Below are 13508 nucleotides of genomic sequence, written 5' to 3' on the forward strand. Positions count from 1 at the left end.
TATGCAAGATCACACAGTTTGTGCATGGAATAGGTGGACCCAGGGTCTGAACCCAGGCAAGCCGGCTTCAGTCTAGGCTCTTAGCCTCTGTCACACTACCTTTCCAACACACTGAGGTATAAATGTGCCAGGTCCCCACCAAAGGCAGGGGCTCAAAAAGGAAGGGTGCTCAAGAGGGAGCCAGAGGGGGGCACGCCTCCCCACGTGTACTGCTCAGGACATGTTCCAGCAGGCAGTCCCACCCTCACTTCCCCAGAGACCAGTGTCCCCAACAAAGCCGCATCTTCGCTCTTGCACCAACTCTGTTTTCTCCAACCCTCAGGTAAATGGAGTGACACCCCCATCCCTACCCAACTGCTGGGGTCCACTGTGCAGCTGGGGTTCCTGCAGGGCTTTTCTGCACAAGAGCAGCCAGAAGCACAAGGGCTGCCTCCCAGAAGCTCTCTGAGGGGTACGCAGTGGGACACGGCAGCCAGAAAACCACCTGGCTGAGGTGTGAGAGCCACTGAACACACGTGTGACCAAGGGGGCTGACATAGGGAGGCCCCAAGGCACGCCCCTCCCCCAAGTCCTGGCCCAGCAGGAGCCTGTGCCGAACAGAGGCTACAGGCTCCTTGTACAGCCTGTTTGACCACGTTGCCTGCAGCAGAGAAGGGAAAATAGCTTGACAACTGAGGGTTCAAGTCCAACAGGCTCTGAATTTTCTCCCAGAGGAAAGCTGATCTGGGAGGGTATGGGAAAGGAAAAAGCCAGCCCTGGAGCTCTGTGGAACAGAGAAGAAAAGACAGGACCCCAAGGGTTCACCTCCAGCCCCTAGCTCCCACCCCGGGTTCTGTGGTACGCTGGGAAGCCCTGAAGCTGAGGACCACAGGTGTCCCCAAATTCCTCTTTCCAGGTGAGAGTGTGGCCGGGTGGCTTTGTTGTCATCTTTTCTGAAACCCTCTAGATTCAGACGCGTTCATGCTCCTGCCAAGAGCTGTGAGCTGCCATGAGCACCCGTCACTCCCAATCAAACAGCACACTCCACCTGCCAGCCCCACACCAGGGACAGCGGAAACAAGACCCAGCAAGGCTGCCAGCCCCAGCCCGTTGCTGTCAGGGAGCCCATGTGTCTGTCCCCTGAAAATCCGTAGCCTGGGGAAAAAGGAGCGTCAGAATCCAGCTCCATTCTTGCTCTGGATCCACCACCCTTTGCTGACCAGGCCTGGAAATTTCTGCTCCGTGGGATCAGACAGCACAGGAAGTGGCTCACCTCATCCCTACACACCACAGACAGGGAAGTTCATGCCCCAGCCTCCTGAGAGCTGAGCCATCCCTTCCCCCCTGAGCATCTCCTTCCTGGGAAACCATGAACTCTGGAGGATCAGAACCCAGAGGAAGAGGCTAGGCATGGGAGAGCGGTGTTGTGTGGAAGGGAAAAGGCACCAAGGCCTGGAGACCTGTGGGCCAGGGCCAGGGCCAAGGCCAGGTGGTACAGTGGGAAGTGTCCTGGGCCGGCAGCCAGGAGACCTGGGTTCAAGTCCTGGGCTCTGCTCCTCACTTGTTTTGTGACCTTTGGCCAGTCCCTCCTTTGCTCATTTTCTTTGGCGAAAAATTCTCCAAGGAATGAGTGTTTACTTAAAACCTCTGGGGACACTGGTTCAAATGCAGATTTTCCAGTCTGGCTCCAGAGAAAACAACTGAAGGTCTGGGGTACCATCCAGGAATCTGCATTCTAAAAAAGGTCTTGGAGGCTTCAGAATACAATTTGCAGACTCCCTCATGAGAAGCAATGATATGGCTCAGCAGGAAGGAACAGGGAAGGCAAAGATGGGCGAGGTGTGCTGCCCATCAAGGGCCCAACAAGGGCCACTATCAGCCCACTCTGACCACACCCGAAGCTCTGGCTGCAAGATAAAGTCCAGCAGGTGCCCCACCCCGTGGCCTGGGCACCATCACTAAATGCCTTTAAGGCAAACCCTCCATGACATAACACTCTGCTTTTCACTTTGCATTTTTGTTTTTCTTTTAGAATTCAAATATGTCTCCCATTCCGAACCCCCACTTTCTCCTCCCCCTCCTTTTTATGTATTTCAGAAGACTCTGGAGAGCTCCTGCTGTGCCCCAGCATTCTGGGGCATTTTGTGACAATTTGAAGATGCGGACTGCACCCTCTGGAATGCTGCACCTGAGCCTGCCCACACCCCCTACCCACCAGCTCCATCAACTCCACCAGTAACAGGGAGGCTGCTGCTACCTCACAGTCCCAGCAGGCTGAGTCGTTCTGCCCAGCCCTTGGAGACACCGTCCATCAGCACAGGGCATTCCAAAGGAGCTCATGACACAAGGGACCCAAGCCAGCTCCAGAAGGGGCACCGTGGAAAGGGCATAGATTTCAAATCCTGATACTTCCCAGGTGGGTGACTATGAGCAACGTACGGCTCTGTGCCTCCGTTTCCTCATCTGCAAACAGGGTGATGACAGATGACAGTGTGTACAGAGCCCTTACTATATGCAGGCTCTGTTCTAAGTGCTCTCCATGGATGGACCCATTTAGTCCCTACACCATCCCTAAGGCACAGACCACCCACTACCCCCCATTTCCCCACTTGACAGTTATTGACTGAGACAGGAAGAAGTCAAGAAACTTGCCCCAGGCTGTTGCACAGTCATTAATATAACCGACACTCTGGCCTCGGAGTCCACGTTCATCATCGTTATACTATATTGATTCTACGACTCACACTTCATATAGCTAATGGACAATTAAATGAGCTGCTTGGATCACTACGTGTGCATAATAAATGCACACAAAATTTGCAGCAATTGTTAATTGTTTACCTAAACTTTTTCTCCCAAAGCAGGATGCGCAGCCTGGATGAAGCAGGGAAATGCGCCCACTCTTGGTTTTGTCTCCACGGGGATGGTCGGAATGGCTCAGAGCTGTGTGAGTTGGAGTCTAAGAGAGTGATCCCCCGTTCCCTGCTCTCCTGCCCTTGTGCCAAAATAGCAAACCTGAGACCACACTTCTCAGGCCTGTGCCCCTCAGGGGGCAATGATGTCCAGCCCCACCTGCCCCAAACACAGGGCTGAGGAGCAGAGGTGGGGTGTGGGGCTCCCCCTCATCTCTGCATGGGGGTGGATGGGGTGGGCTCCCCCTCATCTCCACATGGGGGTGGGCATCTTGAAGCGCCCTGGGAGGCAGGCTGGCCGCTCTAGGCAGAAGCTGCCTGCTCCCCTCAGGGACTCCTAGGAACTCTGTTCTTAGGATGCTTTCTCTTGCTTTTAACTTTGACATCTTCCAGAAGTTACCCCGCACAAAAGCAACCCTGCCGTGGCTGTAATTTACACGTCACATCACTTGCGCTGAGCACAGTCCACCCCCTTCAACCCACTCCCGCACGCATACCTTCCCCTCCTGTTCTGAAAAAACGGCTTCTGCATCATCCCAGCCACCCTCCTTCCACTTGCTCACCAGGAGAGAAGTGAAATGTCAAATTGACAGGAGAAGGGGAGGTGGGAGGGGGATGTGGATGGGGACCTTCAGTGAAATCCGAGCTTTGGAACTTCCCCGTTTCCAGGTTGGGCATCACTTCTGCTTGGCGGTCCACATCGCCATGGCAACAGCCCAGCCAAATGCCCCAGCTCGCAGCCCACCCTGAGGGCGCCCCTCGGGAGCCACTTACTGTGATGGTGTTTTCCTTGCTCTGCTTTTTGCTTGGCGATGAGGATCCCAGGTTCTGGGGAGAGAGGCAAGAAACATCATCAAAGCTGTTCTCCATATTGGACATTTTTTCCCCCCATTCAGGTTCCCTGAGGGTGGAGGCGCTGGGGAAGTTCAGGGATGCTCAGTCTGCTGTCAACTCCTAAGTCACCATATTCTGGGCCAGGGCAGGCAGGGGTCTCCCTGACCCAACACTGTTCCCACGCCCAGCTCTCGGGCTGAAGGCGAATTAAGGAAGCCTCCTGCACAGGCTCTGAGAGAACTGCTCCAAACCAGGTCTCCCCTCCTCTTCTCTCAGTCTGTGATTTGGGGAGTTAACCCCTCCGCTGCCCTCTGCTGGTGAACATTCCGCGTGCCGCTTGCTGCCTGAAGCCGCGGAATCCACTGGGGAGAAGAGAGTTAAGGCCACCACCTCCAGGCACTGAGGACTCAGCACACGACATTTTATTCTGAAACCCCCCGGGTCCAAAAGGTCAAACCTAAATACACACAATGTGCACTCGGGCGCTGCTCGGTCACCTCCCTGACTCCCCGCTCCCCCAACCCCGTGAGCCAGGAGGGATTTCTCCGCCAAGCCAACTTCCAGCTTCCATTCAGTCTTTAGATTGCCTTTTGATGGTCTTCCACTACCAGCAAGAAAACCAGAGTCCCAAGTACCTCTGAGCCCTGAGGTCCTCAGCAGCTTGCCAAAGTCCTGGGATCATTCTGGCAGAGAAAATTAAGGACTGCCAGTGGAAAACGCTACACGTGTCCTAAGAGCCTATAACTCCAAAGAATGTTTGATTCCGGGTCTCTGTTGTTCTATTAGCAATTATGTTAGGGGTTCAATACCAGAGATCCCCAAAAGCAGGACCTGGGACGTCTCCTATCCTGAGCCACACAGCGACCTCGGAAGCAGGCTTACCCCTAAGGCACCGCAGATGGCCATCACACATGTGCCCCAGGACTTGTGCACGACCTTACTTTTTTTTTTTTTTTTTTTTTAAGATGGAGTCTCATTCTATTGCCCAGGCTGGAGTGCAGTGGCATGATCATGGCTCACAGCAACCTCTGCCTCCCAGGTTCAAGCAATTCTCCTGCCTCAGCCTCCTGAGTAACTGGGATTACAGGTTCCCGCCAGCAAGCCCGGCTAATTTTTGTATTTTTAGTAGAGACAGGGTTTCACCATGTTGGCCAGGCTGGTCTCGAACTCTTGACCTCAGGTGATCCACCTGCCTCGGCCTCGCAAAGTGCTGGGATTACAGGCATGAGCCACTGCGGCCAGCCTGGCCTTACTCTTCCTTGGTAGAAGGTAAGGAAGTGGCTGTCACTTTATAGATAAAGGCCAGAAAAAGCATGGAGGGGCTTCAACAAGAGGGAACCACCGGCTCGGGGTGGGGGGCACCCCGCCCCTCAGGCCAGCACGACCCTGGACACCTGGCCAAATGACCATCTGCAGGTGAGGGCGAGCCTTTGCCTCAGAAATCCGTCAGCAAATTAGGCAAACCAGGGAGCTTGACTATGCCCCTGCTAAGGTCTCATACCCTTACTCCCACACAGTCTTACTTGGGTAGCTAATTAAAGTCAACTCAGGAAAACTGATATCCTTAAGGTGTGTAGCAAAAATGAACCTTACAGAGCATTAATTTCACAGACAAGAAAATGATTACTAGCCTTGAGACCCTGGCCAGAGACTCTGACTTCTTTGAGCCTCAATTTCTCCATGTGTAAAATGGACGGTTATCACTGGTCCTCAGGCTTTGAGGTGCATCAGAATCAACTGAGGAAAGTGTCCAAAAGAGAGTCCCAGCTGCACTCTCAGCTGCTGGGCCTGATCCAGCAGGTCCCAGGTGGTGCCAGCACCTCTGATTTGCAGAATCTGTGGACCTCACTCAGAGACACATGGATCTGATCTACACAGTGGTTTCATTGAGGTACCTCTACTTACGGCAACTCCTCTAGCGACCCCAACAGGCTCCTGGCCAACGTTAACTTTATGGCCAGCTACAGCTTCCATAGACATTTTTAGCGCATCATCTCATCCAGCTGGCCCACCCTATACCTTCCCAAGTTATCAGCTCTGCCAATTTTGGCAACTTGACAAAACTGCACGGGGAGAAAGGCAGACAGAGGCTACATGGCAGGAGGTACCAGCCACCAAGGAGAAGGGACAGGGATAGGAGTCTCTCTCTCCATAGGTTCATTCACTTACAGACACTAGCCAAGCAAATACATGGCAGGAAGGGGAAAGGGTAGCCTTTAGGATGGATTCTGCAGTCTGCAGGAGTCTGTCTTCCTGTCACGGACACATTACCACCATCACCACTGTGTTCCCACTGCAGCCCCCCAGAGAAGGGAACCAGCACTCCAGCAGCCTTGGCAACAGCCTTCGAGTCTACCTATGGATGCTGATGATGTTGGTGATGAGGGGGCTAAGAAGGGAGAAGCAATGCAAGAGCGACTTCTACTGAGTGCTTATTACAGCAGGCTCCAGGTTAGCCATCTGACATATTTAATCTCATTTCATCCTTACAACCCCAGCAAGTTAAATGCCATCAACTCCATTTTGCGGATCATGAAATTGGGGCTTGCAGAAGTAAAACTGTCCAGAGTCACAAGGCTATAGTAAATAGAGGAGTGGAAATTAGAATCCAAGCCTGCCTAACTCTTTCCTCTATCTTCCGCCATCTCTCCACTTTGAGACCTGAGACAATATCTTGTTTTCCATGTGTCTTTGCACGAGGGCAAGAAAGATTTCCATCAACCACAAACATATATTTTGGGACCACTGTGGATAAATCTCTGTAGAATAAGGCTCGACGCAGAGGTCGCACCTCCTCCCTGTAACTTGGCTAAGATAGGAATACAAGTAATGGCATCGAGGGTGGGTGTTCCACGTGTAGGTGTCAGCACCTTGCCTGGTCTCTGCTCTATTCGCAGTGTTTTACTTCAACCACTGAGAGCCAAGGTAGGTCACGGGCAATCTCAGGCTCTGCCTGTGCTGTTGACAACCTGTGCCTACTGCTCCAACTTCATATGCATATCACATGCATTTTATACACACACACACACGCAAGTGACACACACACTCTCATAATGCTCCACTGAAAGGGCCCAGAAGGAATGACATCTCATCACAGTGACAACATCTACTGGCTAGAAATTGGTTTCCAAATATTAACGGAAGCTCCTTGGTACTAATTTCAAAGGCAAGGTATTTGGAATATCCTATTGTACCAAGAGGTAAGAAAGTATTCAGAGAATAATGGAGAGATAACAGAAGAACATAAACAACTTAAAGGGCTACCACAGGCCAAATCTGGGACAATTTGAGCACAAATAGGAATGAGTGACTGCAGCTAACTAACTAACTCCAAAGGGGAAGGGAGAGAACATTTATTTCAGAAGAATGCCAATAAAAAATGTACAAGAAATTGGATGACCACCATTTGCAAACCCCAGCCTCAAAGGGGACTCAGGCCACGATCCTCACGGATGCTGAAAGCAGTGGATGGAAAGACTGTCAGGGCACAGGATACTCACAGGCTCTTACACTGGCACCTCACAGATGACTGACAAATTAGAAAGGGAAAATGTACCACTGCAAAGGAGAAATCTGGCAGTCAGCACCTTAACCGAGAGTGCAAACTGAGCCTCATGAGTAGGGTGCTAACCTGGGTGGTTGTGCCTCCAAATGCAGTAAAAAGAACCCCAAGTGCCCTGTCCAGCATTCTTGCCCAAACTCCAGAACCTGAACCTAAGCATAAGAGAACAGTCAGACCAAGAATGCAGGTTATTCTACAAGACACCTGACCTGGACTCCTCAAAAATAAATTGTCAAGGTGATGAAAAGCAAAAGAAAAAAAGGTGTAAGGGATTGAGTGTACAGGCAACGAGACTGAGGCAACAACTTGGATGAAACGTTCTATCCATATGACAGAATATTCTTCAGCCATAAAAAGGAATGGAGTGCTGATACACGTCACAATGTGAATGAAACTTGGAATTCCAGGTGAAAGAGGCCAGACACAAAAGACCACAGATAGTATGATACCATTTATATGAAATGTCCAGAACAGCCAAACCCATAGAGGCAGAAAGATTAGGGGCTGCCTAAGTCTTCAGGGGATTCTGCTTGGGTTGATGAAAATGTTCTAAAATAGATTTGATGATGGTTGTAAAACTTTGTAAATATAGTAAAAAACACTGAATTGTACACTTTAAATGGGTGAATTGTATGGGTATGTGAATTATAGCTCAATAAAGCAGTTTTTTTTTTTGGGGAGGGGGAGACAGAGATAAACTAAAGAGACACAGCAACCAGTGTATCTGTGTGTGAACTTGAATGGATCCTGGACTGGGGAGAAAAGCAGCTACAAAAGGGATTTGGGGGCCAGGTATGGTGGCGCACACCTGTAACCCTAGGCTTTGAGAGGTTGAGGTGGGAGGATCGCTTGAGCCCAGGACTTCTAGGATTCACGAACTATAATGGTGTCACTGTACTGTAGCCTGAGGGACAGAAGAAGACCCCCCCGCCTTTTTCTTTCTTAAAAAAAAAAAAGGCATTTTTTGAGACAATTGAGGAATCTGGAGTGTATCTATTAGGTGGTATTACTGAATTAATATTTTCTTAAATATGATAACGGTATTATCATTATGTCTTCTTCCTGGAAGATACATTCTGAAATATTTGCATTTTAAACAGTAAGTCAGAAATGTGGCTTAAAATAATCTAGGGTGTGGAGGGCAAGGGGATTAGGGGCAGGGGATGGGAGCACAAATAAAACAAGATTGGCCAAAGGCAGGTAATCGTTGGGCTTAATTAATAGATTTGTGGTACCTTATTATATATTCCCTCTACTCTTGCAAAGGCTTGCAAATGCCTATAATGAGAGTATTTGTTTTAAATTTCCTTTGCCTATGATTCCAGAGAACTCTTCCCCTCCATTTATTTTGTAAAGGCCTGCCCAGGGGTCAGGACACCCCACCTGGGCATCTCTGCATCACCCTGAGGCCTGGCAGGGGGTGATACCACACAGGAAGTGCTTGGTGAACTGGAGGGGGTCATTCACAAATGATTCAGCAGGCCCCCCACTCCAAATGTCTTCTCAGCCCATTTCCTCCCCCTGCAAATAATCTGGGTCCCATCCCTTCAGCAGATGGGATCTGTACAAAACCCCTCAATGGCTTCCCAGTGCAGTTAGGATAACCCCTGAGCTCCTCGTGGCAGGCCTGTGCAGACTACCCCAGCCTCATTTCCCACCCTCCCTATTCCTGCTGATTTAGTAAGCCACAGCCACACTGGGTCTCTATGGGTAAACACGGTTCCCCCTTGCTGCCTCCAGGCATCCACCATGCTATTCCCTCCCCTGGAAAGCTATTCTTTCCCCACCTCTTTGCCAAGTGAAACCCTTGCTCATCATTCCAGTCTTAGAATAGGCATCTTTTCTTAAGGTACCTTAATTCCTGACATTTCCAGCACCAGGCTAGGTTCTCACAGCATCCACTTCCTCCAGCCCTTATCACTGCTGAAATTGCACCATTATTTATCTACTGTTTCTCCCACACCAGCCATAAAACTCCATCAAAGCAGGGCTATAGATATCACCTATGTCTCAGTGCCTGACAAAGACCGAAATTGCTCAATAAGAACATGTGTTATTGAATTATTGAGGTAGGTAGGAGGTGGTGGAGATTAAACATCTCACCTCTTTCTCCACTTTGAACTCCATGCTCCAATGGGTCCCTTAAGTTTCCAAGCCCTTCGTCCCATTCTCTTTCCTCTCTCCTGTGTCTAGAGGGTCTTCCTGGGAAGTTCCTGAGAAGCCAGAACAACTGAAAGGTGGATCACAGAAAGGCCCAGGCACTGGTGGACAGGAAGGGAAGGGACCTGCTAGGACACGATTCTGCAAAGGCAGCAAGACAGCCTTTGATCTAGAACCAGAAATACCATTTGACCCAGCAATGCTATTACTAAGTCTACTCAAAGGAATATAAGTCATTCTACTATAAAGACACATGCACACATGTTTATTGCTACACTATTTACAACAGCAAAGACTTGGAACCAACCCAAATGCCCATCAATGATAGACTGGATAAAGAAAATGTGGCATATATACATGATGGAATAGTATGCAGCCATAAAAAAGAATGAGCTCATGTCCTTTGCAGGGACATGGATGAAGCTGGAGGCCATCATTCTCAGCAAACACAGGAACAGAAAACTAAACACCGCATGTTCTCACTCATAAGTGGGAGCTGAACAATGAGAACATATGGACATCGGTGGGGGAACATCACACACCAGGACCTATCGGGGCATGGGGGATAAGGGGAGGGAGAGCATTAGGACAAATAACTACTGCACGTGGGGTTTAAAACCTAGATGACAGGTTGATAGGTGCAGCAAACCACCATGGCACATGTATACCTATGTAACAAACCTGCACGTTCTGCACAGGTATCCCAGAACTTAAAGTAAAATAAAAAATAAAAAAAGACGATTCGCCTTTGATCCCTCGCCTCTGGCCCCCAATCAGGTGGGCTGCATTTATCCAGTACCCGGGCCGACTGCCCCAGGGCTGCAGAATTGAAACCCTCCACTGGGTGGCACCAGATCACCACCTCCTGTGCCCACCCACCCAGGTCTCCAAGGGCTGAGTGAAGGAGCGGGGCAGGCACCCTCAGGAACTGTGGGGCACCCACTATCAGTCCTCCCCATGACACAGTATGGTGGGGACATGCTACTGGTGTCCATGGAAAATCCCTGTCCCCACCCCCCAAAATTCTTTTTCTTTTTTTTTTTTTTTTTGGAGACGGAGTCTCGCTCTGTCGCCCAGGCTGGAGTGCAGTGGCGCGATCTCAGCTCACTCTGCCTCCCGGGTTCACGCCATTCTCCTGCCTCAGCCTCCCGAATAGCTGGGACTACAGGCACCCACCACCACCACGCCCGGCTAATTTTTTGTATTTTTAGTAGAGACGGGGTCTCACAGTGTTAGCCAGGATGGTCTCGATCTCCTGACCTCCTGATCCGCCCGCCTCGGCCTCCCGAAGTGCTGGGATTACAGGCGTGAGCCACCACGCCCGGCCCCTACCCCCCAAAATTCTAATCTTCCTGATCAGCTTGCTTAAGGAGGGGCAGCTAAGCAAGGGGCGGAAAGAGATCACAACCGGGTTTTGAGATCTGGGGCTTTCCAGTCTAGATTTCGCCACTGTAATCCTGAACATGCCACTTTATCCACCCCACACGCCGCATCTCAAGTGTTCCTTTGCTCATTTATTCATTTATTGATGTTTAAGTGTAGTTATCATGAGCGGTAACTGACAGCAGGGATGGTGAATCTACTCGTCTGCATGCTGGAGTTGGTTCTATACCTGGGGACCCTTTGTTGGTAGAGCTCTCTGTAAACACCGAACCTTCTTAACCTATTTCTATGTTTAACTCTTGGCACCTTTTTGGATAACCAGCCTGCAGGTTCACAAACCAGGACAAAAAGTAGTAGCTAGCTGGGCATGGTGGCCTGTGCCTGCAGTCCCAGCTACTCCGGAGGCTGAGGTGAGAGGATTGTTTGAGCCCAGCAGTTCCAAGCTGAGGCCACAGTGATGTATGATCACCTCTGTGAGCAGCCAGTGCATTCCAGCAAGGGCAACACAGGGACACCCTGTTTCCTAATTTTTTTTAATTTAAAAAAGTAGTAGCTTTTATATCCAAATGTTACCCTTTCACAGCCTAAAAGAATAACACTCTACCTCTCGATCCTGGGACTGGTGAACAACGCACACTCGCTCTCTCCATGTACTGCATGATTTATTTTTGTTACCCTGATGACACCTCAGCTCCCAAGGTTACCGTCCAAAAAGAGTCTGACTCAATCTGCCTGTCTTTAGGCAGCCACTACCTACCCGGGCCTGAGTCTCCAGAGCTCGCCTCTCCTTAATTCCCCATACTGGTATCTACTTTGTAGCTTTTATTTTTTTAAGTAAAAAATTGTATCTGTCTTCTATAAAAGTAAAATGTGTTCATTTTAGGAAATTTGAAAAATAGCAAGAAGTGTAAAGAAAATAAAATGACCCAAGATCTTAGACCAGTTTCTCAACTTCAGCACGACTCATGTTTTCAAGTTGAGCACTTCTTTGTCGTGGTGTCCCGTGCCTTGCGAGATACTTAGCATCATCCCTGGTGTCACCCACTAGTTGCCAGTAGCACCCCCTCCCCAGGTGTGACAATCCGAATGTCTCCAGACATTGTCAAATGTCCCTGATTGATAGCCATGATCTCAGACACAGACAGAGCCACTGTACATTTTCCAGTTTTTCTTCTAGTCCTTCTTCCTAAGTATAGATTTTCTTCTGCCAAATAAGACTGACTATATATGCAATGTGTGTCCTACTTTTTTTACTCTATATTATGTTGTGAGTACTTTCCCAAATTATTGCATTTTCTTCAGAAGCATGCTTGCTAATGGCTGCCTAATATCACTGGCTAACCTCCAGCGTCATCATCCCTTTAACCCACCCCCTGTTGCAGGACAGTTAGGCTGGGTCTAGGGTTATGGTGCTGTAAATAATGCATGAGTGAATAGCCTTGCACATAAATCAGAACCCCTCAAGATACCCCAAGAATAGACACTAGATGAGAAATCTCTGTATCGATGGCTTATAATGCACACTGTTAAATCAACTTCTGAGATATCAGTTATACCTGTGTCCATTCTTTAAAATAGATGAGTAACAACTTCATGGTATTTCAGAAGGGATTATGTTTTCTTAGGGAAGAAAGAATGACTTTGAGGATGGGGAGCTGTTTCTTATATTCTTCCTGATGATGCCCAGGGTAACGCCAGATTTCTGTCATTGTTGCTGAACCACATCAAAACTTAGGCTGATGTCTTCCAAAACCGTCTCAAATCAGGAGACAAGTAAGTTTCACTTCAAACAGGTTAACAGGATCTGCGTTGAGAAGGCAAGCTGGGAGCTCAGCACGAAACATACAAAGCCAGGGTTGATTCATGATGGGTGACATGAGCAGAGGAGAGAAGGAGACCGACAGGCCAGCTGTGTGCTACTGACTGCTAGTCCACTGCTCAGGAGTGGTCCTCAGACCTATAGCATCAGCGTCACCTCGGAGCTGGCTGGAAACCCAGAACCTCAGCCCCCACCCTAGATCTCCTGGATTAGAATCTGTATTTTAACAAGAGGCCCAGCTCACTCTAAGTCCATCAGAACATAAGAAGTCCTGACATACACTGAGGTTCAAATTCTCTTCCAGAGTTAACTGAACTGAATCGAAGCCCAACACTCAGTATCCTAAGAGAACGACTTAATAACGTTCCCCCAAATTAACACTCCTGTCCATGATAAAGCTGAGTGTCACATTTCAGCTGATTATACTAACAGCCAATGGGTCTCCAGATGTTGCCAAATGTCCCTTGATTAAGAACCATGGTCTCAGATGCAGACAGAACCATAATCAATCCTCTGGTTTATTTTTCTTCCAGTCATTTTTTCCTTATGTTAAGTATAGATTTCCTTCTTCCAGTGACTGGTACATAGAATCCACTGCATATGCAGCTACTGTCATCATCAACATCATCAATATTATCATGATCATCATCAATGATCATTATTGTCATCATTTTCATTATCACCCCCAGGGTTCTGGCATTTTAATTCCTGGAAAAGGCTGCTGGAGTTTGGAAGCTTCATTAAGAACATCTTCTTGATCATTTATGGGTAGACTAAATAAGGCTAGTCCTCAGTGTTTTAGGCACAGCTTAACGCAACTAGAAAAGCCGTAAGCACTGACATCAAGGTCCAGTCTAAC

The 13508-nt window shown here is 49.0% G+C and overlaps 1 protein-coding gene across 13 annotated transcripts in view; it reads right to left on the minus strand.

Annotated features, from left to right (window-relative positions):
* GAS7 (growth arrest specific 7) overlaps positions 1–13508 on the minus strand; it is a 281536-nt gene that overhangs the window by 39865 nt on the left and 228163 nt on the right. For all 13 annotated transcript variants that reach the window (XM_002827028.5, XM_054535433.2, XM_054535440.2 and 10 more), the window contains one exon: positions 3666–3719. In XM_002827028.5, the coding sequence (XP_002827074.1) occupies positions 3666–3719 (54 nt within the window). The remainder of the gene's footprint in view (positions 1–3665; positions 3720–13508) is intronic.

Source organism: Pongo abelii, chromosome 19 (assembly GCF_028885655.2).
Source record: "Pongo abelii isolate AG06213 chromosome 19, NHGRI_mPonAbe1-v2.0_pri, whole genome shotgun sequence".
Lineage (NCBI taxonomy): Eukaryota > Metazoa > Chordata > Mammalia > Primates > Hominidae > Pongo > Pongo abelii.